General features: G+C 53.4%; 6 protein-coding genes across 6 annotated transcripts; 2 read left to right on the forward strand and 4 right to left on the reverse strand.

Moving 5' to 3' along the window:
- Positions 1-329: 329 nt before the first annotated feature.
- GMORB2_4131 (translation initiation factor 5B) lies at positions 330-3,724 on the forward strand (the record flags this gene model as incomplete). Its single annotated transcript, XM_035466106.1, has 4 exons — positions 330-815; positions 858-1,349; positions 1,439-3,393; positions 3,478-3,724. The coding sequence occupies 4 exons, from the start codon at positions 330-332 to the stop codon at positions 3,722-3,724; spliced, it is 3,180 nt and encodes a 1,059-aa protein (XP_035323943.1).
- Positions 3,725-4,225: 501 nt separating this feature from the next.
- On the reverse strand, positions 4,226-7,005 carry GMORB2_4132 (heat shock 70kDa protein 4; the record flags this gene model as incomplete). The annotated part of the gene is made up of 6 exons (XM_035466107.1): positions 4,226-4,510; positions 4,577-4,882; positions 4,988-6,431; positions 6,528-6,559; positions 6,739-6,800; positions 6,993-7,005. 6 exons carry the CDS (start codon positions 7,003-7,005, stop codon positions 4,226-4,228), a joined length of 2,142 nt encoding a protein of 713 aa, XP_035323944.1.
- Positions 7,006-8,853: 1,848 nt separating this feature from the next.
- On the reverse strand, positions 8,854-12,702 carry GMORB2_4133 (regulator of nonsense transcripts 2; the record flags this gene model as incomplete). The annotated part of the gene is made up of 6 exons (XM_035466108.1): positions 8,854-8,957; positions 9,030-9,168; positions 9,302-9,934; positions 10,000-10,446; positions 10,537-12,587; positions 12,660-12,702. Coding segments are annotated over 6 exons (3,417 nt in total), but the record flags the coding sequence as incomplete, so codon positions are not given.
- A 1,650-nt stretch (positions 12,703-14,352) lies between these two features.
- GMORB2_4134 (nitrate reductase (NAD(P)H)) lies at positions 14,353-17,161 on the forward strand (the record flags this gene model as incomplete). Its single annotated transcript, XM_035466109.1, has 2 exons — positions 14,353-16,135; positions 16,251-17,161. The coding sequence occupies 2 exons, from the start codon at positions 14,353-14,355 to the stop codon at positions 17,159-17,161; spliced, it is 2,694 nt and encodes an 897-aa protein (XP_035323946.1).
- Positions 17,162-17,518: 357 nt separating this feature from the next.
- Positions 17,519-19,031, reverse strand: GMORB2_4135 (Ca2+:H+ antiporter; the record flags this gene model as incomplete). The annotated part of the gene is made up of 4 exons (XM_035466110.1): positions 17,519-18,233; positions 18,298-18,504; positions 18,566-18,704; positions 18,758-19,031. 4 exons carry the CDS (start codon positions 19,029-19,031, stop codon positions 17,519-17,521), a joined length of 1,335 nt encoding a protein of 444 aa, XP_035323947.1.
- A 1,134-nt stretch (positions 19,032-20,165) lies between these two features.
- Positions 20,166-26,149, reverse strand: GMORB2_4136 (DEAD/DEAH box helicase domain-containing protein; the record flags this gene model as incomplete). The annotated part of the gene is made up of 5 exons (XM_035466111.1): positions 20,166-21,967; positions 22,161-23,676; positions 24,714-25,111; positions 25,170-25,706; positions 25,756-26,149. The coding sequence occupies 5 exons, from the start codon at positions 26,147-26,149 to the stop codon at positions 20,166-20,168; spliced, it is 4,647 nt and encodes a 1,548-aa protein (XP_035323948.1).
- Positions 26,150-26,706: the final 557 nt, after the last annotated feature.

A 26,706-nucleotide genomic window follows, 5' to 3' on the forward strand; every position in this document is an offset into this window, starting at 1 on the left:
GGTCCCGAGAGTGGCATCTGCCGACGACGTCCTTGAAGCCCCTTGGATACTAGAGCATGTCTTGTCGGTCTATACTCCCACTACTCAATCAACCCACTTGTCCCGCGCTGCATTGGCCGCCAGACCTCGCCCCGACGCCCTGTTGAAATTCCTTTCTCAAGGATTGTCTTGCAAACAACGAATCGTTACTTGTTCCACACTCCCTCCCCTATATTCACCTTTCCGACCTGATCAACCCCAGAAGACCGTGTAGGCTACGGTAACTTGAATCACGTTTATAAAAAAAAGAAAACCCCTTCCGACAAAGTAATCCAACAAACATCGTCATCATGCCTCCCAAGAAGAAAGGAAATAAAAAGGGCCAGGACGACTGGGAAGCCGAGCTGGGCGAGACCATTGCCCCGGCTAGCGAGCAGCCTGTCGCTGATGCCGATGCCAACGGTGATGCTGGCGGGGAGGACGATGACGTCGCTGGAGGTGGTGGCATGATGGCTATGCTTCGAAGGAATAAGGAGAAGCGTAAGAAGAAGGGTATCGAGGACGAGACCGTCGAAGAAGTACCCGCTCCTCAGGCTGCCGAGGATGCCAATATGGATGACGAGTTCGCCCTCCCCGACAAGAAGGGCAAGGGTGGCAAGGGCAAGCAGCAGGCTGCAAAGAAGGCTGCCCCAGTCGAGGAGACTGGGGAGGGCGGTCGTGTCCTCACCAAGGCTGAGAAGGAGAAGCTTAAGAAAGAGCGCGAGAAGGCTCGCAAGAAGGAGCAGGCAAGTTCAACACCTCCCCCCCCCTCCAACAACAAAATTTCAAGGGCCTCCGTACTTTGACAGTGACTAACCTTATTCTACTCATGCCTACAGGCTACCAAAAAAAAGGCGCCGGCTCCAGCCAAGCCGGAAGCCAAGGCCGCTCCCGAGAAGAAGGATGTCGCGCCCGAAACGGCGCCGGAGCCCGCCGCCGACCCGGGCGGCAAGAAAAAGAAGATCCCCGCCCACCTGGCTTTGATACAGAAGCAACAGGAGGAGATCCGCCGCAAGCGCGAGGAGGAGGAGAGGCTCCAGGCCGAGGCTAAGGCCAAGATTGCTGAGATGGATCGCCTCGAGGCCGAAGAGCATCAACGCCGCGAGGAGGCCAAGGCCCTGAAGAAGCAGAAGGAGAAGGAGCGCATTGAGCAACTCAAGAAGGAGGGCAAGTTCCTCACTAAGGCCCAGAAGGAAGAGAAGGCCCGCAACGAGAGGAAGCTCCAACAGATGCTGGCGGCTGGTATCAAGGTCGGTCCCCAGGAGGAGGGCGAGAAGAAGAAGGAGAAGGTTGTGTATGAGAAGAAGAAGAAGAGCAGGGTTGAGCAAAAGGTTTGTTTGTCCTCTGGCTTACCCCCCACCCCCCCAACCCTCTCGTCTCCCCCAGTTCTGCCATATACTGATTTAAATACTCTCTCCAGCTTGACGAAGAGAAGGCTCTTGCTGAAGCCGCCGAGCGCGCCCGTGTCCAGGCTGAGAGGGAGCTCAAGGAGGCCGAGGAGCGTTCCCGCGAGAAGGCCGCTGCCGAGGCTGCTGCCGCTAAGAAGCCCGAGAGCGATATTGAGGACGACTGGGAGGCTGCCGCTGGATCTGACGATGACGTCAAGGACAGCTGGGATGCTGACTCTGACGAGGGGGCTAAAGACAAGAAGGAGCTCCCCTCAAGGCCTAAGAATGACAATGATTCGGAAGAGGACAGTGACGAGGATGACGACTCCGAAGACGACGAGCGCGTTTCAGCTGTCCGAGCGGCTGAGGTGCAGCGCAAGAAGGAGGCCTCTGAGCGCCGAGAGAAGGCCCACCAGGAGGCCCTGGCTGCCCGTTCAAAGGACAACCTTCGCTCGCCTATTTGCTGCATTCTGGGTCACGTCGATACCGGAAAGACGAAGCTGCTGGACAAGATCCGTCAGACCAACGTCCAGGAGGGCGAGGCTGGTGGTATTACCCAGCAGATTGGTGCTACGTACTTCCCCGTCGAGTCCATCCGCCAGAAGACGGCCGTCATCAATAAGGACAACAAGTTCGAGTTCAAGGTGCCCGGTCTGCTGGTCATCGACACACCTGGTCACGAGTCCTTCTCCAACCTGCGCTCGCGTGGTTCGTCACTGTGTAACATTGCCATCCTGGTGGTCGATATTATGCACGGTCTCGAACCCCAAACGAGGGAGTCAATCCAGCTGCTCAAGGACCGCAAAACACCATTCATCGTGGCCCTCAACAAAATCGATCGTCTGTACGGCTGGAAGAAAGTCGATGACAACGGTTTTCAGGAGAGTCTGGCGCTGCAGAACAAGGCGGTGCACAATGAGTTTGAGACCCGTCTTGAGAAGATCCGCCTCGAGTTCGCCGAGGTTGGCTTCAACTCGTACCTTCACTATAAGAACCCGTCACTCAAGAACAACGTGTCGCTCGTGCCCACGTCGGCCCACACAGGCGAGGGTGTCCCCGACATGCTCAAGCTGATTGTGCACCTGACCCAGGAGCGCATGACGTCATCGCTCATGTACCTGTCCGAGGTGCAGGCCACTGTTCTCGAGGTCAAGGCCATTGAGGGTTTCGGCATGACCATCGATGTCATCCTGTCCAACGGTATCCTCAGGGAGGGCGACCGAGTGGTCCTGTGCGGTACTGAGGGTGCCATTGTCACAAACATCCGCGCGCTGCTCACGCCACAGCCGCTCAGGGAGCTGCGTCTTAAATCGCAATACGTGCACAACAAGGAGGTCAAGGCCGCTCTGGGTGTCAAGATTAGCGCGCCCGGCCTGGAAGGTGCCATCGCCGGTTCCCGCCTGATGGTCGTCGGCCCTGACGACGACGAGGAGGACATCATCGACGAGGTGGAGACGGACCTGGCCAACCTTCTCAGCCGCGTGGAGAAGTCTGGTCGCGGTGTGTCGGTGCAGGCTTCGACCCTTGGATCTCTCGAGGCCCTACTCGACTTCCTGAAGGACTGCAAGATCCCAGTGGCCAACGTGGGCATCGGCCCGGTGTACAAGCGCGACATCATGCAGTGCGGCACCATGCTGGAGAAATCGCCCGACCACGCCGTCATGCTCTGTTTCGACGTCAAGGTGGACAAGGAGGCGCAGGCCTACGCCGACGATCAGGGCATCAGGATCTTCACGGCCGACATCATCTACCACCTCTTCGACGCCTTCACCAAGCATATGGACGAGCAGCTAGAGCGCAAGAAGGAGGAGTCCAAGATGCTTGCCGTCTTCCCCTGCGTTCTCAAGCCCGTCGCCGTCTTCAATAAGACGACGCCCATTGTAGTCGGTGTCGATGTCGTAGAGGGTCAGCTCAAGGTCAATACTCCCATTGCCGCCGTCAGGCAAAACAGCGCCGGTGGAAAGGAGATTGTCAAGATTGGAAGAGTGTACGTTTTTTTCCCGCCCTCCCTTTTCTTCTCTCTTAACCTTGTACACCTACCTGTCTTATCACATTACTGACCGCACACCAGTACATCCATCGAGCGCGAGCACAAGCAGATCCCCGTCTGCAAAAAGGGACAGCCCTCTGTCGCCGTCAAAATTGAAATGGGTTCGAACCAGCCCACATACGGCCGACACCTCGAGGAGGGAGACACGCTGTACAGCCAGATTTCTCGCCGCAGCATCGACACCCTCAAGGAGTTTTACCGCAAGGACGTGTCCAACGAGGAGTGGCAGCTCATCATCAAGCTCAAGCCTCTCTTTGACGTCAATTAGCATGCATGCTACATAAGAATAAAAAAGTCATTTTACTCTGTACCCCTCTCTCTTTTTTCTTGCGTCTTGAATTCACAATAAATAAATTTCTATATAAATTGTTTCGTCTTTGTGCACTAGCACTTGGAATGTGCCCGAATAAGTAAAATTTCACATGACAGAGATTATAGACGAAAAATATATATCTAAACTAATGTATAGTAGCAAATGGTCTAAAGCATTTAGGGTAACCTATGTCCATTTATCATCATTGCATTTCCCCTGACAAAAAAATTTGGCATGTCGTTAACACATCATTTGTCTTCCTTCCTCTGGAAACCATCATAAATGAAGAAAACTCTTTCCCTTCTTCTTTTCTGTCCCCTTCTTCTTTGTCACAAAATGCTCCGCTGTCGGAACCTAAGCACCCAACTCCTTTTCTTGAATCAATTCTTTTTGTTGTTTTGTTTCTTTCGCATAGCATCTTTCTTCTCCTTTCAAAGGAGAGTGAGAAGAGACCATCTATTCCGGGTCGCCAGCCTCCTCAGTCTCTGCTTGAGGAGTGGACTCGACGTCCTTCATCTCGGAGTCACCACCGTTGACTGCGGCCTTCTCGGCCTCGGCAGCCTTGCGGGCCTCCTCCTCAGACGCCTTCTTGGAGGCTTTCTCGGCCTCGATGGCCTCACGTTCGGCCTCGACTTTCTCAAAGTGGCGCTGGACAATGGGACCGGCCATGGCGCGGATCTCATCCATCTTGGCCGTGTAGACACCCTTGGTGGTGTCCTCGCCCTCTTCGTACAGCCAGTCCTGTAGGGTAATGTGAGCTTATTATATATATATCAAAGGAGTTAAGAGAAGGGGATGAAGTCTCACCTCAGAAGCCTCGAGCTTAGCCTTGATCGCCGACTTCTCGTCCTCGCTGACAAACTCGGCATACTGCTCATCGAGCTTGGCGCGGAGCTCGTAGATGTAGGCCTCAAGCTCGTTCTTCTTCTCCTCGGTGTCGGCGACGAGCTTGTCCTCCATGATCATGCTGGCCTCCTTCTCGCTGAGAGAAGTCTTGACATTGTCCTGGAGAGAAGCAGTGCCGCTGGAGATGGGCAGGTCACCTTTCCTGACCTGCTTCTTGACCTTGCGCGTCTTCTTAGAGCCGTCATCCTTGGTGTCGGTCTCCATGGCCTGTAATTTTGAGAAGTCACGGTTAGTGTCAAGAACATGATTCATAGTGTTGTGTTGGAGAATCCTTCGAAAGGATTGCTTCAATGAACCAGATGGAGCACTTACGTCCGCATCCTTCTCGCCATCCTCCTTGATGTCCTCGTCAACCTCCTGCTCTTCGACATAGTAGCCGCTCTCGACGTTGAGGACACCGTGGATGTTGACACGGGCCTTGAGCTTGCAGATCATGAAGTCACCGTCACCCTCGACCTTGACACCCTTGACGGAGAAGCGACCGATCCAGGGGTTGGTCTTGCCGGGAAGCTCCTCGGGCTTGAGGTAGCGGGCCTCAAGGTCAAAGGGTTGCTTGCGGTAGAAGGTGAGGATCTTGGTTGAGGGGAGAACGTTGCCCTTGTTGAAGACGGTAAGACTGGTGTCCTCGTCGGGGATATCGGGGGCCTTCTCCCAGCCAAACTCGATGGGGTAGCTGACAATGTCCTGGACGGAGAAGTCGCGGACGCGGAAGACGGGAGAGAGGATGGCGCAGCTGAAGGCGCAGCCACGGGCGACGGCCTCGTCCGAGTTCATGGTGAAGGAGAGGCTGTTGCCGAAGAAGGCCTGGATGCGCTCCTTGAGGGCGGGGACACGGCAGCCACCGCCGACAACCTCGACGATATCAATGTCCTCCTTGGTGCACTTGGCAAGGGCGAGGGCCTCCTCGAGGGGCTTGGTGGCCTGGACGAGAAGGGGCTCGACCAGGGCCTCAAACTCTTGCCTGGAGACCATGGCGCTGGCATCGATATCGTTCATGAGAGACTCGATGTTGACGGGGGCCTGCTGGTTTGCCGAGAGGATCTTCTTTGTCTTCTCAGCGGCGGCGATGGTACGGGCCATGGCACGGGGGTTGCTGTTGATGTCAACGTTGTACTTGCCCTGGAACTCTTTGGCGAGGTGGTCGACGAGGGCCTTGTCGAAGTTGCGACCACCGAAGTTGCGGTCCCAGGCGCTGGACTTGACGACGAGCTCGCCCTTCTTGAAGTCGATGACCGAGGCAGTGTAGCTGCTGTGGCCTATGTCGATGATGCAGACGCGGCGGGGCTTCTCCTCGGGGCCGGGGAGGTCAAGCTTGGTAATTCCCCAGCCGAGAGCGGCGGCCGTGTTGTCGTTGATGAGGCGGAGGACTTTGAGGCCGGCAATCTCAGCGGCATCGAGAAGGGCCCTGCGCTGGATATCGGTGAACCAGGGAGGGACGCTGATGCACAGGTCGTTGACGGGCAGCTTGAGCTCAGCCGCGGCTGTGGCCCTGATCTTGCTCAAATACATGGCAACGAGCTGGGTGGCGCTGAACTTCTCCTTGTTGCCAAGGTAGGTGACCTCTGCACCGACCTCGCCGTTAACGTCGACGAGGGGAGCGGTGATGTACTGCTGCTCGACCTGAACATCGGGGTCGGTCGAGAGGCGGCCGAGAAGGCGCTTGATGGAGGCGACCGTGTTCTTAAGGTTGGTGATCTCCTGAGTCTTGGCCGACTCACCGAGGTAGCGGCACTTGGGCCCGAAGCCAACCATGGAACTGTGCAGAGAATCAGTATCGAGTGCTGGGTGAGGAGAGCAAGGCAACTAGCCTTGGGACACGCAAAAAAAGGGGAAGAAGAGAGTAACGACTTACGGCGTGGCACGGTTGGATACCTCATTGACGACCTGGACGTAAAAAAAGTAAAGTCAGCTTCTTCGTGTCTCTTATTCTCCTTCTCCAAAGGACAGATACAGGTCGACTAGACAAGATCCGCGCAATGCAATGCGATCAAAGTCTGTATCGACAATATTGTCTCGGGTCGGAGCGACAGGGGACAGAAAGAAGACAAAAAAAATGAACGTACCACATCGACACCGCGGTTCCTCGCGACAGCGATGACCGTCTTGAGAGTACCGAAATCGACACCTGTAGAGTGAAGAGAGCTGTCAGTTTTCTATCCCAAAGAGGTGAGATGGTTGGTGACGGGCCAAAAAAAAAAGTTGGGTTATCGCTAAATTGCGGCGAACAGCAGGCGGGATGTGAATGAGGGGCAGCAACACGGCGGGGTAAGGGAAGAAAAATAGCACAGGATTGAGAAAAAAAGAGGAGAAAACTCACCCACGACACTCATGGTAGCGGTTGAACGATACGTGCGAAGTGAATTAAATCAAAGGGAGAAGAGAAAGGGAGGTTCCGGGGAGACGAAATTCAACAAGCAAGGCTCATTGAACGAGAATGAGAGGAAGGGGAAGGAGGAGGAGGGGAGGTTTAATGGTGGAGGAAGGATGGTTGGTGGGACGAGGGGGACAACGGGCTGCGAGCTGCGTTGGCAAACTGAAATTTTAGGCGGCGGCGGGCAGGAGCAGAGTGTAGGTCGGGTGAGGTAATGGCCCCCAGTATTTCGTTGGGCGTTGATTGTGTATTTTTTTAGCATATGTACGGAGTACAAGTAGTAATATCTCGTTTCCTTTCTCCTTCTTCTATCTTCTTTTTCTTACTATTCTAGTACGCCGTACTACCTACTACCCAGTACTCTAGTTACCAGTAATACTGGGCAACAGGTGGTGGCACGGTACTAGCATTACTGAGCCGAGAGTTACGCAGTACTTACTCTCCTCACACACAAACACATACATGGGAAATCCTGGACTGGGTAGGCAATACTCGTCATCTGGCGGTGGCTCCTTCCCCAGCAAAGTACTACTACTACTCGTACCTATTCGCGCTGTCATCTGACAACCACGGCATGCTAGTATTAGTGAACCCGCCCCGCTATCGAAATCGAGAGAAATTTCCAGGGCATTCAGCAACGACCTGTACCTCTACTAGTGCTCGTAATAAATAAAAGAACAACGGAGAACTCGTCTGTGAGCTCATCTGTTCATGCTCGTATACGAGTGATCCAGCGCAGCCTAGCCCAAGCCCCAGACCCAGACCCAAGACAGACACAGTCATGAGGCTCCGTTATAAACGGTATTACCCACCTTCTTCCTAGTCAAGGACCGTTCAGCATGTCTAGTATTATTATATCTCGTACCTAAATCCAGAGCTTCAACTATTCCCACGATTGCGCCAACTTTACCATTCAGCACCCGACCTTACGTTTTGCCATGATCCTACTCGTAGTAATATTGCCTACAGGTATAGGCCACCACATGAAATCCCCCCTCAACCACCCACTCAGTAGTATCAATTGGTAATAACATGGCAATGCCAAGGCCCATCCATGCCTGTGCGCACTGTCATCAATTAGAGTAGTGGGACGCGGCGTCGATCCCAGGTGGTGCTCATTCCCTCCATCTTAGGGGTCATCTACGTAATGAATATCATGTTTGAATAATATTATCATGCGAGTACGGCCACGCGATATACACGTACATGTAAAGAGCTCACCATCCCGGTTGGCCTATGAGCCGTTGCCTACCACTGGTCCTCGTCATCACTGCTATTGGATACTCGTAGTAACTAGTAGCAGTATCTAGAACATACCACGTAGTAGATCTGACGCCTACCTCTATCAGTCTCTTTCTCTCTCCTTCTCCCCCGCTCCGAGGCTGTCGGCGTGTACACACACACACACACAGCTGTGGTGGGGCTTCAAACCCATCGCCAACAAAATGACAAGAAGAGTCATGTGTCCCGTCTGTCCATGCTGTAATTTATATGCACCTTCCTGTCGTCGGGCAAGGGCCCCATCCAGCAACTCCATCCGTCCACAAGGCAACCCCGTCCACAAGGCAACCCCGTCCACACGGCTACCCCAAGCTGGTTTAAGCTCGAGCAGGGGTAGGGAGGAGGGGCTGCTGCGTGGCTGGCCAGCCGTGTTGGGACAGACGCCTGTACAGTACTGCCTGTGATAAAATTGATATGCGGTTGCTTGGAATGAGTCCGGTACCCTCAAGGGCCGGTCGTTGAGCTTCTTTTTTTGTGTGTCTATGAGTAATAATGAAACAATGCCATGGGAGGCATCGCCATTCATTCACCAGTCAACGTCGCTCAGCTGTAGGCGCCGCACTCTCTGACCGCGGTCCTTTGGCTTCTCGACGCGGTTGTGATGGAATGTTGTCGGTCTTTCTTGTTGTACTGTATAAAGGGGTCAGCTATTCTTATCCATCATGATAGCCGGCATTTCCCGCGTATCCGTAGTTGTCTTACCTTCCTGATCGTCGCTCTGCTGGAGATCATAGTTGAGAACAAGGTTCTTGATCCTCTGCTGCTCCTCTTTTTCAGCCTGCTGCTGACTCTTCATGGCAATGGCAAACGTAGAGTCGGATGGCAAGTCGATTTGTTTGGTCTGTTTTCATCAGTCAGTAAACCCCTAAACCCCACTCCCGTCTTGTCTCTCATCTTTCACGCTAGATCCGGAGAGTGAATGGATTTTTTTTTCTTTTACCACGCAACATCAAGGGATTGAGGGTAAAGCACACCTGCTGTCTATTCCCTTTCTTGGTGAGAAGAGAAAATGTCATTGTCTTGCCATTCGACGTCGTAGCCGGCGCCTCACCACTAGCCTCGGCCGTGGCAGGTCCTCCGGTAGACGAAGATGATGGTTCGCGCGTCTTAGCTCTGACAGGAAGAGGCACGTCAAACAGCTGCTTGCGCTCAAACTTGCGCGACTCGAGGCTCTCGGCCATCATCTTGGCAAACTCTCGCTCAAACTCCTCCTCGTCTTCTGGGTCGACCGCCTCTTCCGGGCGGGTAACGATAATGGACTCATCGTCCGAGTCACTCTCTCTCGCCCTCTCGGCCTCGGCGTATTCGTCCTCGTCGGCTTCTTCATCTTCTGATGCCGTGTCCTCTTCGTCGCCGTCACCCTCAACCTCCATCTCATCAACATCCGGATTATCATCGTCCGAGGACGCATCACTAATAGCGTCGTCGAGTTCGGCCCCCTTGTCGAGGCCTGCATCTTTCTGGTCCTGAGCCATGGCGAGCTGGAGCGCCTTGGCAGCCTCCTCGAGACTAGACGCGAGATTCCACTGTGGGCGCGTGAGGGTGAAGGTATCATGTACAATGAATTCCGTGTCGAGTGGCAGTGTGCCTTTGGTAAATACGTAGTACTGCGTTGTGACATGTTAGCATAGACGTAGGTAGATGCTCGGAGGATCTATGCAGATGTGCGTACCTGGAAGAATGATAGAAAAGAATCGAGCTTTTTGGAGGCGGCGCCGCGGTTGAAAAAGACTCCGCATGTCTCCAGCATAGTCGCGACCAAGCGGATGCGGAAGAAGTCGTCCGGAGGGTCGAAGGGATTGAAGCGGCCTGGGATAGGTATGCCTCCGTGACCAAACATTAAGATCTTGTACATGGTGTCAAAGATGACAGGGTGTTCGATCATCCTATAGTTGTACAGCTCGCTCAGGTACTTGACCTCCGCCACGCGGCGCTGAGAAGTCCTAAAGTCATTTTGCTCGAGGTTGAGACTGATAGACTCGACGACGTTGTCAATCACCTTGACCACAAAGGCAGGGTGGTATCGGTAGAGATTTCCCAGCAAGATTCCAAGCAGGTAAATGTTGCCATACTTCATCTTGCCGGGCTTCGAAAAAACCTTTTCCAGAATGGCAACGACCTGTGGTATAAGAAAAGAAAACAAAAAAGGTCAGCACCATGCCACAAATACGCATTTCTCCTGCTTCAGGTTCATCGGGGTATATCATACATCAGCTTCTTCCCAGTGAAGTCGGCGAATTTGCTTGAGAATCTTGGTGTAGTTCCGCTTTGTCATATCCACGTATATCAGTTTACGGATGAACATCTCCATCGGGGTTCTCTCCTTTTGCACCAAGGCCAATCTCTCCGGAGGATCGACGTAGTAGACGGCATTCTCAATAAGCATGCGTTCTGTCTGGCCGAGATGGTGGACCGACTTCTTCCTCTGGAGGGTCTCGAGGAAAGCTGCCATACGCGGGCGCGTTTCGGGATTTCTCAGAAGGTAGCGACCGCAGTTCTCAATGAGGTTGCATATAATCTCAATATTCATCCGGGAGAAGTCATCCATACTGACCCTGAGGCAGTGGAAGACGACGTGTTCGGGAACGATGCCGAACTTGGTCAGCTCGGCGAGGTAGCGGATGTTGCTCAGGCGGACCTGGCCTAGGAAATCCTTCTCCTTACGCCGCTGGAGACTACGAAACTCGGCGTCGAGATAGTCCACCAGACCCTTAGGCACATCGGGCATATACCTACCTAGCGTAGCCACCAGTCGGGCCCAGTTTGGGAGCAGATCGCTGCGGCCCTTTGGAACATCTGTCAGGGCTTTGACAAGGCGGTTCCTCGAGGCCTTTGAGTTCAAAAAGCAGAAGTCGATGGCTAGCTCGTCGATGCTGTCCTTGTTGGTGAGGTCGGGTAAACGAGAAATCAGGGCATCAACTTGGGCTCCAATCGTCTTGTTGGCAATGGCCATAGACGGATCATCTGCCGCAATGGAAACAGCAGGTTTGGGAGCCTCCGTCGTCTCAACAGTCCCAGGCTTCTTGCCAACCTGCTCCTCCGTCTCGGGCTTCTTCTTCTTGGCGTCCTCTAGGAGGATAGCGGGTACCTTGCCTTTGAGGTCGACGAAATTCTCGTAGAAGCGGCGCTCATCTTCGTCTTCCCATATGCCAGCTCCTTCACCCATGGAACGAAGATACTCGCCCGTCTTGACTAGGCCAATCGAGTTGCTATTGGCAGCAAGGGAGTCGTCCGAGTCTCGTAAGTCAGGCATCTCAGCACCGATGGCATCCGCGACAACCTGGGCATTGGACACCAGACGTTCTTGATTCTTGACTTGCTTCTCATAGTTGGATTGGCGGTCTTCAAAGACCTCGCCAGACTTCACATATGCTTCTGCGTTGCGTCGAGCCTGCGATTGGATTGTCTTTTGGTCGCGAACGACGTGGGCCTTGACATCTTCAAAGTATTTCTTGAGGATGGTACGGAAACGATCGCGGAGCTCGGGTGGGGTGAATGGCTGGTCAATCGTAGGGTCGGCAGCGTCGACGGTTCCGTTGCTCTTTCCCGCATCCTGACTGCCAACAGCTGTTCCGTCCTCCTCAACGGTCTTCCGGCCCTCGGATCCAGGGGGGTGCACACCGAGGATATCCCAGCTGAAAGCCTTGACGAATATGACAAGAAGAGGAAGGTTGGCGTGCTCGCGATCGTGTCCGAGGAGATCCTTCAGCACCTCGAGAGGGAAAGGCTCGGCCGTGCTGCCAGCCCTGGCACCGGCCCGCGACTTGATCTCTGTTGTCTTCCCAGCAGTAGCCTTTGTCGCTTCGTCCGGTTTAGTCGCATCATCTAGGGTTCTGACAACACCTACGAGCCAGAGCTCCGTCACAACACGAAGAAGGGCTCGCTGGCGGCTTATGCGCTCCTTCTCCTCCTTTTCTCGAGCTTCGGTGGACAGCGTCTTGAGGAGGCTCTTGTCTGGTGTGGCCATGCCCTTTCCGAGCAGCCATGCAAGGTACTCAGTGAATTCAGAGGGGCCAAAACGCTGGTGAAGGGCGCTGACAATCTCCACGCCAGCCTCAACCTCGCCGGGCGTCTTGAGTCGGCAGAGGCCCTCGAAGCATGCTGAGATGATTTCGGAAAGGTATTTGTGCAGACTGAGAGTTCGGATCTCCTGCAGGAAAGTAGCGAGCGTTGCAGGGGTGACGGCGGTCCGGAGTCGCTTGATAAATGCCGTATTCTTTTTGAGTGAAGAGTCGAGTGACTTGTTGACGTCAAAAAGGTCTGGGGGCAGGCGTCAGTAGGGCCGCAGGGCAGGCAGGGGAGGGGTGGGTTGTGCCCTCGGGTTAGACATACCTTGTTCACCATCCCAGGCTCTTTCATTCAAAGCGCGAAGCTCGCCTATAAAGACTAGTAGTCAGTGTTTGTACCTCAGAGACACGATGGGAAGTGAGGCAGTAGACAGTACGCTTTCTGGCGCGATCCATGGCGGGATCACAGCCGGTGGGGTCCTCGGTTAGAGAGCAACAAGAGTAGAGAGGGACAAGGACAAGCACTGCATCCGGGTGATTCCCACAGCGGGACTAGTAGTACTAGGGGATATGCTGTCCCAGGAGATAGAATCGCAGTCGAAAAAAATGAGCCGGCATCGGTGCTTGCTAGTACAAAGCGAAGCGGTTTGCCTAGTGTGGCGGGTGTTTGGAGGGGATTCGCAAAATAAGAAGAGGGCTTGTCGAACCAAGATATGTTTTCTTTTCAGTGGTGATCGTATCGTCTGTCTTCCCGGCTGCGTCGAAACCGGTGTCCGCTATTCGGATGAAACGAGATGAACCAAAGAGGGCGTGTCCAAAGGAAAGGCTGCTCCCAAAGTTTCCAGGTCAAATATCTAATGGCGAGACGGAACAGCATGCGCACAGCGGCATCACACTGGAAGATTGTTCGTGGTAATAGTACCTGGAGGGACTGTGGCGCTACGATACACCAATGTATCCGTAAAGGGATTATCAGTGGCTGTGTGGGTGTGGCTGTGGCTGCAGGTGTCGGTGTGGCTACACCTCCGTGGTATTGTTAGTAGCACGCACGGGGGCTCATGATGGATTTCTGCCGTTTTTGTACCCGGAACAATGTTACGGCGGATTCATTCTATAACAAGGTAGGTACGTAGCATTCTTGCTTCTGTCATTTCCGTTCATGGAGCAAATACTTGTCCCTTCCGGCCTTGGGAAAACTGGTGATCGGATCCAAGCTTTTATCAATATTACCGGGCACTTGAAAACCCCCGTCACGACAATAACCCATCACATCGCCAACGGCACCAGGAGTCTCGTCCCTAGCATTGTTACCAGTGGAGCAATCAACCCACGCCCCGGCTTGATGGGAACATCTCCGGGGCTCTTCCGCATAACTGCTCATAATCCATTAATTGGCATTACAACCCATCGCAGTCGCGGGGATGGGAACCAAAAAGAGTAACATATGAAAGCAGGCAATGGCTCCTTCGACTTCTTATCGCGTGAGGACTCCCAGTGAGCGCCCTTGATTCGTCCATGCCCACGCTCATAGGCCTATCTATGGCGACGAAATCTGCGCCGCCGAGAACCCACTCTAGTGAAAGTCGCATCTCCTCGCTCGGACAACAGAGACAACCTTTACAAATACAGTTGCTCCCGTATGTTCTACACGATGGTAGTATCTAGTATCTCCGGGGAGAAATGATCAACAAATCAACCCCAGCCAAGCCTCGGTGCTCCTACGGATATGGTTGATTCACCCAGCCCGGATTCTGCTAATTTTTACCCACTCCCCAGTGGCTATTGCTAGTCTCGGGTACTCATAGTTTTTAGCATAGAAAACAAACAACGCTCCCACATTCATATCCCTCGACGTCCTCAAGACAATGATATGACTGTTACTGGCGGCATCATTGCCGCATCAAGTGACAAGAAACAAGTGACGATACCAACTTATCCAACAAGAGAATAGTGATACCACAAGAAAAATAGAAGAAAAGGAAGGGAAAAGGGAGGTGAGAGAGGGAAATTTCTAAATCATGGCACTGCTGGACAACCCGTCATCGGGACTAGCTGTCCATATCCAGTTCCCACCCAGCCCTCCCTCAACCGCCAAGGCTTCACGAGACGGAAGTACTCACGGAGATTCTGAACCCGTCGAACTCAGCGGCATCGGATCCCCCACCGACACCAGCTCGGCGCAGAAACCATACCCTCTTCCCCCAGCATCGCGGCCCAAGAGTATCCTGCCCGAAGATCTCAAGACCCCAGACAAGCACGTCGAGCGGGACCCTCGTCTCATCCGCCTGACGGGCGTACACCCGTTCAACGTCGAGCCACCACTCAGCGACCTGTACAATGAAGGGTTCCTGACAAGCCAGGACCTGCATTATGTTCGCAATCATGGCCCCGTACCGGAGTGCGCTGACGAGGATATGCCAGACTGGCGGTTCACGGTAGAGGGCCTGGTTGAGAAGCCCATAGCCATAACTGTTAGGGAGCTTCTCACCGACTATGACCAGATTACCTGCCCAGTCACCCTTGTTTGCGCTGGTAACCGTCGAAAGGAGCAGAACATGTTGCGCAAGTCCAAGGGTTTCTCTTGGGGAGCTGCCGGCCTGTCCACAGCCCTCTGGACCGGTGTTCCCATAGGAGAGCTGCTAGCTCGGGCATGTCCGCGGCGAGGTGCCAAGTACGTCTGCTTCGAAGGGGCAGATAAGCTGCCAAACGGGTACTACGGCACTTCGGTCAAACTCAACTGGTGCATGGATCCCAACCGCGGCATCATGATCGCTCACATGATGAATGGGGAGAAGCTCCACCCAGACCATGGAAAACCTGTGCGTGTCGTTGTCCCCGGCCAGATCGGCGGACGCAGCGTCAAGTGGCTCAAGAGGATCATCGTCACGGCCGGACCCAGTAATAACTGGTACCACATATACGACAATCGTGTGCTTCCCACTACTGTGACGCCCGACAAGAGCGCGGACCTGCCCGACGTGTGGAAGGATGAGCGGTACGCCATCTACGACCTGAACTCAAACAGTGTCATATGCTATCCGGCGCACGAGGAGACGGTGGCTCTGGGTAACAAGGGGGGCAGCTACCAAGTGAGGGGGTATGCGTACGGCGGCGGCGGTAAGCGGATAACGCGGGTGGAAGTGACCCTTGACCGCGGAAAGAGTTGGCTCCTAGCCAACATGAGATACCCCGAGGACGACTATCGGCTCGCTCCAGACGGAGACACCCTGTTTGGCGGTAAAATCGATATGTGGTGGCGTGAGACGTCATTTTGCTGGTGCTTTTGGGAGCTCGACGTTGGGCTCGACATCCTCGCAGACGCAGACGACATCATGGTTCGTGCCATGGACGAAGGCATGATGGTCCAGCCCCGTGACATGTATTGGAGCGTTCTCGGCATGATGAATAATCCGTGGTTCCGTGTCGTCGTCCATAAGGAGGCGCACTCTCTCCGGTTCGAGCACCCGACACAGCCTGCTCTGATGCCGGGTGGCTGGATGGAAAGGATCAAGAAAGCCGGTGGTGACTTGTCCAACGGGTTCTGGGGGGAGCGCATTGCTGGTAACGACAGCCCGCAGGCATTGCCCGAGCCAGAAAATGAAATATGTATGACGAACAGCAAGGTGAAACGCACAATCACCCTCGACGAGCTACGGAAGCACGAGACCGAGACCGAGCCATGGTTTGTCGTCAACGGAGAGGTATATGACGGCACACCGTTTCTGGAGGGACATCCTGGGGGTGCGGCATCTATTGTCGGGGCTTCTGCGCAAGATGCCACAGAAGAGTTTGTGACAATTCGTAAGTCCTCTTCCCTTTCTGCCCCCCCAACCACCCAACTTGTTCCAATACATGTCATTGTACACAAGATGAAGATGAAGGAAAAAGGAGCCTCGTTAACAATGGGACAAAACAGACAGCGAAAATGCCAAGGCCATGATGCCTGAATATCATATTGGCACGCTCGACGAAGCATCACAAAAGGCTCTAGCAGACAGTGGCGAAGCCGAAAAGCAACCCGATCCTTCTAGAGCCGTCTTCCTGCAAAGCAAGGCATGGACGAAGGCCCTTCTGGAGACAAAAACCAAGGTGTCCCCTGACAGCTTCATCTTCACATTCAAGCTCGACCACGCGGACCAGTCCATCGGCCTCCCGACGGGACAGCACCTGATGATGCGGCTGCGGGACCCGGTGACGCGAGAGGCCATCATTCGACCATACACGCCCCTTTCCGAGTCATGGGAAAAGGGCTACCTCCGCATCCTTATCAAGGTCTACTACGACACACCGGGTCGTAAGGGCGGCAAGATGACGCAGGCGCTCGCCGCCATCCCGCCGGGCCACTTTGTCGAATTCAAAGGCCCTGTAGGCAAATTTGAGTATCTCGGGCGCGGCCGGTGCACCGTGTCAGGTCAGTCACGTCGCATCCGTCGCTTTGTCATGGTATGTGGAGGTTCTGGCATCACACCTATCTTCCAGGTTCTCGGCGCCGTGCTGAACGACCCGGACGATCCAACAGAGTGTCTCGTCCTGGATGGAAACCGCGACGAGCACGATATCCTCTGCCGCGCCGACCTCGATTACCTGGCCACTGTCAATGAAAAGAGGTGTAATCTCATATACACCTTGACAAAGCCGGGACCGGAATGGAAGGGGGCCACAGGCAGGCTGGACGAGGCTTTTTTGAACGAAAAGGTTGGTCCCCCACCTCCCACGAATGATCAGGAAGATGTGGTCCTCGTATGCGGGCCTGAATCCATGGAGAAATCCGTAAAGAGTATATTTGGAAAGCTAGGATGGAAGGACAGCCAACTTGTCTTCTTTTAAGTGATCAATTCTTTTATTCTTCTCCTTTCATTCGATAGATGAAGCTATCCCATAGCATCAGCGTGCGGGTGCATCAATTGTGGCTCAAGAATTCGAGAGAGGACGATATATACCTTGGAATATGCCATGGTTAGATTTGCAAGCATAGCTCTTTTCGACATTGAATATCTTGAATTTTTTTTCTCACAATAACGTTTTTCCTCATCAATTCGATTGCATGAAGGATAGTGAAAACCCGAACACTAAATGCAATCATAGGGTATTGTTTCTCGGGGAAATCTCAATATGCTTGGGCCCATAGGATGCGTAGTAAAACAAGAGCCAGTACAAAAATAAAGCACAAGATGCAGCGTTAAGCTAACGCTCAACGGGGTTGGGGTAGTACCACGATGAGACGGCAATGGCTATGTATAAAATTACCATGAGGAACCCCTCGAGGTAATTGCTCTTTTGGTCCTGGAGGAAGCGGCCGACTGTGAGGATGGAGAGGATGAGCATGGCGAGGTTGAAGATATCGAAGTTGAGGTCCATGCTCTTATCGAGACCCCAACCAACAATGACGGCCAGGGGTGCATTGAAGAGGGATGTGGCGAGGGTGGCGCCCAGTACGTGGGACAAGGCAAAGTTCATCTGGTCATCCCAAGCCTCGTCTATGGCGGTGAGGTGTTCGGCAAACTTCTCGACGAAAGGCACGAGGATGAGGCCGATAAATGGGTCCGACACGTGCGAGGCCTCTACGACGCGGGGGATCTGGAGGACCAATATGATGGCGATGAGGGTTGTAAGGGCAATGGCCACGGCAAGTGCTAGGAGACACTCTGTGAGTGTGAGTTTAGACTTTTCCATTTTCTGGAGCTTGTCACTGTCGCGCTCTTCGTCATACTCGAATATGGCCTCATAGATACCGTGGTGCGAATGGGCCTGGAAGTAGACGAACGCGACATGGGCGATGATGAGAAGTATGGAAAGGGTTCGTGAGATGCTCAGGGACTTGTTGTTGATGTCCTCTTGTGTGAGGCCATAGTTACTCAGACCAGAAGCGAAGATAGTCGGCACAGCGATCGTCACACCACTTCATCTAAACGTTAGCTAGGGGTTCTCGCGACAGGTCAACAAGTTGAGAACAGAAAACTCACGCTAATAGGAGGAGGCCATGGCCCGTCTCACTGACAGTCTCGCTAAATGACTGCTCTGCACGGCGCAAGCCACCGACAAAGAAACAGAGCCCCAGGCAGAGAAGCAGGGTTGCCAGTATGGAGCCCATAATGGCAGCCTTGATGACGTAAAATTCGTTTTTGCTCAGCAGGACAATGAACATGATGATTTCAACAGTTGCTCCAAGTCTATTTTAAATTCTCTAGTCAGCGAGTGCCCCAAAACTGGCACTCAAAGTTGTCAACTTACAGGACTTCGGTCAAGACACCGAGGACGTGGGGGAGCTTCCGAGCCAGTTGCTGCCCCGCGAAGCCAACCGAGTTGGCACAAGGTACCATAGAAACGTATGCAAGGGCAAAGATGAGAAGGTGATGATCAGGCAAGGAATCTGGGCTGTGTGTCAGCAACAGTTGACCACAACGGTCCTCGAATCAAACTCACATCGCACCGCAATGGCAGCAGGAACAACAGGCCACAACAGGTTGCATAATGTACCCGCCATGTTAGACGATCGAAAGACAATTCGCACGAAAATCCATGGATGGATGCCCCGTCGGCCGCTTTCGCCTGCAGGGCTAATCTTGAACGACAGCCTTCCGGAGAGCTTGGCCTTTTCCTCCATGGCCCTCGTTTTCTGCTTACCCGCCGTGTTAGGTGGAGGGAGAGGCGAGTCAGAGCCGGAGCCACCAGCGAAGGCACTGCGCCTTTGAGGCATGGCTATGATATGGAGTGGCCGCCGAGAAGTCTCTGAGCCCTGTACGGTACGACTATATGTAAGAGCGGTCACCCACTATCGGCGTGCTGTTGACGGTCAAACAGCAGCGGTCTGCACTTGCTCGTCGGTATAATGCACTGCGAGAGAGAAGGGAGGAGAGAGAAAGAAGGTGTCGACATCTAAAGCAGAACAGAAAGACAGAAGGGAAAGAAATAAATAAAAGGAAGAAAACAGCGACTACAGACTGACTGAGGGCGATCACGTACCTGCCTGCCCCTTCAACGTCAACGCATAAGTGTGTGGCCTGGTCTGGTTGGTCCCCCCAGCTTTCCCGCCCCTTAGTGACACCATCCCTGGAGGCCTCGTGGTTATAACTTGGCTTCATATCCAATGGCCCAATTGGCAAAAAGAGAGCTGCTGGGCGACATGTCTCGTGCATCTTTGTTTCGGGTAGCCCCTAGTTATCGTGGGCCTAGTAAGGCGGCCCAGAACTCTTCAAACAGGGGGGGTTGACGCCGTTGCCCAAGTAAGCCTCAGTAAAGGATGATGAATCGTAATACAGGTCAGTCGTAGCTGTGGTTGGGCAGTCATTTAATACGAGTATAATGATGTGGAACAGAGACGGGAGTAATACAATCGGTGACACTGTTGCTTCCCTATTGCAGTGGTAATATTAATACAGCAGGTGCCCAAGATGGTCGTACCTGCCTTCAGTGGTAAGCTTGCCAGAGGAAAGAGGCAGGAACATCCGGTCTTGCAAATAAGAGTAAAGTAATACAGATATTATTATCCTTAATATTAAAGTACCCAGAATCCGTCTCGATTGACTACGAATAGAGAAAAGTCTGTGACAGCATTATGCCAGACGGCCGGCCATAGTACATGGGTCCAACCCACGCTACTCGGTTACGCCCGTGGATCCGCATCCAGGACCAGGGTGTCTGTAGGTGCATTAGACCACTTTCACAGAGGCAGCCAAGAGCCCAAGAGCCTCCTCTCGCCAACCAAGTGGAATCAGCAAATGACACGAGGCGTACTCCGTATCGCATCCTAATATCGTTACCAAGTACCGTTGGACTGCGTATGCACAAAATGAAATAAGACGGAGAGTTAGATGATCGATCTTTTGGGAGATTACAATGAACTCAACCCTTGATAGTCTTCCTCTTCCTCCTTCTTGATCTGCGCCGTCATCCGCGTCATGACCGGTTGCGCTGCGACTATCGTCTCGACACCCACTGGGCTATGGTCCTCTGGCCCCATGGGCAGCCCGTCAACATCAATATCCATGCCGAGCACGGACCTAAGCACGACACGACACCCAGCCTTGCTTATCACCTCGTTGGACTCCTGACAGAGCTCGAGCGTGACGCACTCGACGCAGCCGCGGTGGCAACCGCACTTCTCTACCCTGTCGAGAGCGTCGCGAAGCAGCGCGTCAAGGTGGTCAAAGGCTTTTGTGTTGATGCCCGAGCCGCCGGCGCCGCCTTTCGTGTCATAGAACGTCAGACGGGCGGGTCGCTTCCTGCTTGTCTCCTTCTTGCCAAACTCCTTGATAGCTGACTTGCACTCGGTACGCACGTCGCCCAACATGCTAACGACAAACGTCGGCAGCAAACTTATGATGGCGTGCTCGGCCGCATGTATCGCCGCTGCCATGTGCAGCCGCCGCGATGCAAGAATCTCCAGCGCCGTCTTGGGCACGTCCAACCACATACCCTTGCTGTACCGCACCACCGGCGGGTTGTCCACCTGCACCGCGTCCAGAATTCGCCCCCACTTGTCAACCTTGAAGAAGCCGAAGACAGTCTGCTGCACCTTGATCGTCCCATAGTACGCCAACGACCGCGAATTCGATAGTTTGCGTATCGCCTCAGTTTCCACCGGGTCTACGTCAGTAAAGTCGCGCTGCATCGTCGTCCAGTCTACCTTGACTCTCTCCACCTTGGCCATTAACCTGTCGGGGAGGAAATCGCGGACCAGATATTTGTTCCCTTGGTGGAGGAAGATAGCACCGTCGTAAATTGTAAATGTGGCTCGTGATGCCTCAAGCTCTTCAAGGACCACGTTTCGTCCATTGGTAACGTCGATGATGGCAAAGTGGTCTTCTTCGACGTCCCGAATGGCCACAAATCGTGATGGGGCTGGACGAAATCTGTCGTGGCAGTGATAGAAACCCGTCTCATCCAGTATCAGCCTTTCCTCGCAAATCTTTTGTAGATCTTGTCCGAAATAATTGGCGTCATCTGCTGGTTGGAGAGGCATCTCATAGGCGGCGCACTGGATGTGGCCTTCGCGCACCAACAAGTTTTCCAGGTCTACCTGGAGCTCAGCGTTGGGTTTGGTGAAGAGTTCATCCGGGTTCTGCATATAGTGCTGGTCGGCAGGGAAGCTGTCGCCCACCAGGATGGAGAGCGAGTCTTTGTTCCGTCTTCCCGCTCGACCACTCTGTTGCCTCAAGTTGGCAATGGTATATGGGAATCCCCATGTCATGACACAGTCCAAGGAGCCAATGTCTATTCCGAGCTCGAGGGCTGTCGTGGCGACTATGCCTAAAAGTTTGCCCTGAAACATCTCAGACTCGACCCTTCGTCGGTCCTGTGGTGTATACCCTCCGCGGTATCCCATGACAAGTTTAGCGCATTCGGGCCTTCCAAGGTCTTCGAGCTCCTGTTTGATGGCGTTGACAAGCTCTTCGCATTGCTTGCGCACTCGGCAAAAAGCAATAATGCGTACTCCCCTTAGAATTAGAGAGCAGAATAGGCGGGCGCATTCAAACTTGGCATTTCCGCGGCCACTTGCAGGGTCTCCCGGATCCTTGAAAGGTGTGTTCCAGCACAGAAACTCCTTCCTCCCTGTTGGTGACCCATCATAGTCGATGAGCCGGGCATCGTCAACACCAAATATCGTCTTGAAGTGCTCTTCAGGGTTCGCCACTGTTGCCGAGCACGATATAAACCTGACATGTTGATTTCCAAGCGCAGCACATATGCGTCTCAACCTTCTCATGATAAATGCAACATGTGATCCCAGCTGGCCATTGTAGTAGTGCAGCTCATCGACTTAGAAGATGACCGGCATATTAGCAAACTAAACAAGAAGTAGTCGTTGCTCTCATATAGAACTTACCCACGACAAACTTCAGGTTTGCAAGGAACGATCGCCACTTCTCTTCCTGTGGCAATATCGTGATGTGCAGCATGTCTGGGTTAGTGAATATGACTCTCGCCAGTTCCCGAATGTCATTTCGCTCATTCATGGGCGTGTCCCCATCAAGGGTCTCGACCAAAGTCTCCTCCATCCCGGGAATATATGACATGAGCTCCTTCAAACTCCGTTTCTGATCTTGTGCGAGGGCTTTTGTGGGAAATATGTACATTGCTCGAGAGAGACGGTCATGCTCCAGAGCATGCAGGATGGGAAGCTGGTAGATGAGCGACTTTCCCGAGCTAGTAGGCGTAGACACGACGACATTTTGGTCGTTGTGTATACCGTTCAGGGCCTCTGCCTGGTGTGCGTAGAACTGCGTGATTCCTTTCGCGTTGTACAGGGCATTGACCAAGTCCTGGCTGAGAAGAAAATCGAGGTCCCCATATACCGGCTCTTGAGGCTCAAAGACCCGATGGCCATCAGGAACAATCTGGCCTGTGTACCATGGGCTGTCCTTGAGCTCCTGTATGATGTCGGCTATGCTCTTGCGCTCCTTGGGAATTTCCTCCGGTATTGTATCAGGGGCCCATAGAGTATCGTCCTCAACGATGGTCGGGGTGGGGATGTGCGCCTTGGTCCGCTCAGCCAGTGTAATATTAGGATCCAGGCCTTCCTTGGCACAGGTGTTCAGAAAGATATTGACGGCATTTGTGAATTTTTGGTTTCGCCTCTCAATCAGCTGTGCCATCTGCTTCTGGCTGTACACGGGCATCTTCAGCGTCTCCTCCCTCAACCTTCGGTTGGGCTTTACGGGCTCGCCTGTTTTCCTGTCCTGGACCTGGCGCTTAAGGTCACCGTCGACAAACTCAAAGTACAGCACTTCGCTTCCAGCCGAGCCATTCTGGCGCCCATGGCATTTTTCGAGGCTGTCCCTCCCCGTCAGGCCGCCCACGGAAGCGTCATGCGGCCGCGACTGTCCTTTCCCAGAACTTCCCGTCCTGAACGCCTCATCCTTCTCGGCGCCCCTACCCTCAAGCTCCAGCGTGAGCTCATCAACGTACAGGAAGTTGATGCCGTCAGGGCGGAGGGCAACGACAGACGCAACTTCTTCTACTGTCAAGGTAGTTCGGATGTGCGACTCCACCGCTGGCCTGATCATTTCAAACGTCGTCGCCAAGTGTTTTCGAGTGCAACAAAACGTGTACACCAGGTTCAGAGCCCTGTGCGTCTTCTCCAAAGACTTGAGCCGTGGGGTCCAAGGAATTAGCGCATCGACGGGAGGTGCCTCACCCTTCTTTCCTTTCCGCTGACCCGGCGCATTTTCTGTCTTGGTCGTCTTCTTGCGACGACTTTGCGTAGATATTCCTCCGTAACCAGCCGTAGAATCCCCTTCGGATATGGAACTGTCGGCCCGTAGCTCAGCCCTTTGCGATGTTCTCTTACGCTTGAAAACACGTGCCGTCATCTCACCCCCGTGCTCTTGAGATGCCTCAGTCTGTTGCTCCATGACAAAAACAGTTCGGGTTCCTCTCCTCCCAGAAACACGTCTGTTGTTTTGTATCCCGAGTAAGGTGGGGTATCAAGAATATGGGTGCATACAGAGTGTTCAAAATTCACGCTGGATTCGGGAGTAGAATGCAACTGCGTCATCCTCACGGCAGGATGCACTCGCGGAACTGACGCCAAGTCACGTGTTTCTATCATGGCTGACAAACAGCATTCTAGAAACGTCGTGTTGAATGGCATGACCTATTTCCGACATATGTCTCATTGCCGTGATTCTGGTATAAATTCTCCTGTACAATGGGTAGCCGATCTTGGACGTTTCCCTAGGTTACTACCAGACTGTAACTCGAGGCTCAAGGCCAACAGTACTTGCAGACGGCATCAACCATTCCAATATCCAGAGTCAAGCTCCCCTTTTTGTATCTTTTTTTATTCATTGCTATGAACAAGTCCCTCCTTGTAATGTATAGTTTGCTCATTAACACATCGGCTCCTAGTTGATTCTCGCTCACGCGCAAGCATGCCCTAATATGGCGTAAATGCAAGGAACCGTTCCATCTCCCATGATCCGCGAAAGACAACCGACCAAGGCCTCCATCTATAGCAGCAACCATGCAGGATCTTGCAAACATCACGGATGTGCTACGGGACCCATGTCCTTCCGTCCCTCTCTCCCGCAGTTCCCTGGCTGAGTAGAAGAGAGAAATTCGCCGCCAAGGCTGCCTGGGAAATAGTGGCCCCCTCTTCATAAGTAAATTCGCCCATGAATAGTCCTTCTCCCCCTGGGAATGGTTTTGTATGCTTCTGACCCACGCGAGACGAAACCCACGGTAATTGCAGTAGTCTTTTATTGTATCGAAGAGCACGTCCTCTCCGTTATGGCCAACCTCGTCTTATTTAGATGCTTTGTAGTTCCCGCTGGATTATGCCAATCTCGTCCATGAAAGACTTGGCGTTTGCCACGGACATCTGTTCGGGGCCATTAGTATCAGGTACCCATATGATAAAGAGCCAGCAAAATCTTACCTTTGCCGTGATATTGACGGCCTTGGCATCCTTGCCTTCAAATGCTGTGAAAACAATTCCAACAGACTTCAGCGAGGTCTTCTCCTGGAACTTGGTGGCAGCGTATACAGCAGTGTTGAGGATAACACGGTGTGTCTGATCCTGTCGTAGGATGAGCCTGACCATTTTGTGTCCCTTGCTGCCCTGAGCCTCCTCGTCATTCACATCAAGTCCCGAGGCGTCAAACGAGCCCGGGATGGGGGTTCCCGCATCGTCAAAGTCGACGCAGGCTTCTGGCGCGTTGATCTTGAGCATACCGCTGCCGCGCTCCTTCCATCCCGCTTCTTTATCGTGATAGAACACCTTGGCTCTCACGGCGAGGATGGTGGCCTCTCCGGATTCTCCCGAGTCGACAGTCACTATGTTTCCTTTTAGTTGAAGAGCTTTGTCTGTGTACACGTGAGGGCCGAATCTTACCCTTCTGGAGTTTCGGCTTCTTCTTATCATCCAACTCTTTCTCGACAGGTGAACTAGTCTCTTCTTCGGGCTGGCTAGACTCGTCATCTTCGTCATCTTCGTCGTCGCTCTCAACGTCGCTGTCGGGGGCGCCGAACGGCTTGGCGGGCTTTTCGCTTGTGAGGGGCTCGGCAGTCGGTGCTGCGAAGCTGCCCAGAGGCTTCACGCCTGTTGATGCTGCGCCAAAGCCACTTCCACCAAAAGCGCTGCCGAAGCCGTTGCTTCCACCTGAAGCAAGGGTAGCAAACGGCGACACACTGACGCCTCCGCCAAACTGGAACTTGGGGGGCTCCGAGGGTTTGGCATCCATCGTCTTTGTCGGCGAGGCAAATGATGACAGCTTAGACGCACCAGAAGAGCCGAACCCACTGGCACTAGACGCACCCAGGAATGCAAAAGGTGATGATGCCGTGGCGAGCTTTCCGAATGCTGAGGCGCCAAATGCACTTGACGAGGTTTGCGGCTTCTCCTCCTTCTCCTCGGCGGGCTTGAGGTCGTCTTTGGCAGAGGTCTTGGTTTCAGCCGATTCGGGCTTCTAAATAACTACTAGTCAGATGTGTGTCATGCACGTCAAAGCGACGTGAAATGGCTGGGTTGTTATTCACCGATTCCTTGTCTGCTGACTCGGCATCTCTAGGTCGCTTCTTCTGGGTATCTTCATCGCCGTCGGTAGGCTTGTCGCCATCCAGTTGGTCATGCGCGCGCTTCTTCTTGGGCGAAAGGACCTGTTCCTCTGCGCTTTCCTTGTCCTTCTTGTCGTCGTCGGTGGTGGGCGCCGCGGTGTTGGACGCCTCGTCGTCGTCGGCCTTGGCACTAGGGCCGGAAATGGACGACTGCTTCAGTTCTCGGCGAGCGGCTGCCGTCGCGGAATCTTCCTTAATGTCTGCATTCTCGGAACCGTTCTTGGGGCTCCCATACGGGGGCGTGCTGGTATCAGCCATGGCGATATTGATAAACGTACAGCTTGGTGAACGTGACGGGTGGGGGGACAATTGAGATAGAAATGATGGAGGAGCTGCACGCAGGTAACTCGCAGTCCAGAGGAAAAACAAACCCGCGGTGGGCGAGCCTGTTTTCTTCGTTCGCTTGGGAGAAAAAGGCAACAGAGTGCCACTAGAACGAACAGCCACAAAGTAGGGGCAGTGAAGTTCTCAAATCGCAAGAGAGTGCTGATTTGACGTCGTTACTATCAACAAAGCTGAGAGTTTTGTGTAAAGTCCAAGTAGAGCATGCGAGTGCGGTCAAGTGAATGAATGGGGGTCGTTGGTTGAAATGAAATGGTTGTCCAATCAACAATTCGAAACTAAAAGTAGTAGCTGAGATGGCTTAGCTACAAAAGTAATATTGGGCCGCATCTCCTCCGTATAGCATGCACAATAAAGTCAACATGATACATGGCTAGCTCTCACTACAATTAATTACTATGACTCTATTGAATCAGGCCTAACAAAATGTCTTCTAAAGTTAAAATGGCACTGAAGACGAAGCATACGAGATG

Source organism: Geosmithia morbida (assembly GCF_012550715.1).
Source record: "Geosmithia morbida isolate 1262 chromosome Unknown scaffold_2, whole genome shotgun sequence".
NCBI lineage: Eukaryota > Fungi > Ascomycota > Sordariomycetes > Hypocreales > Bionectriaceae > Geosmithia > Geosmithia morbida.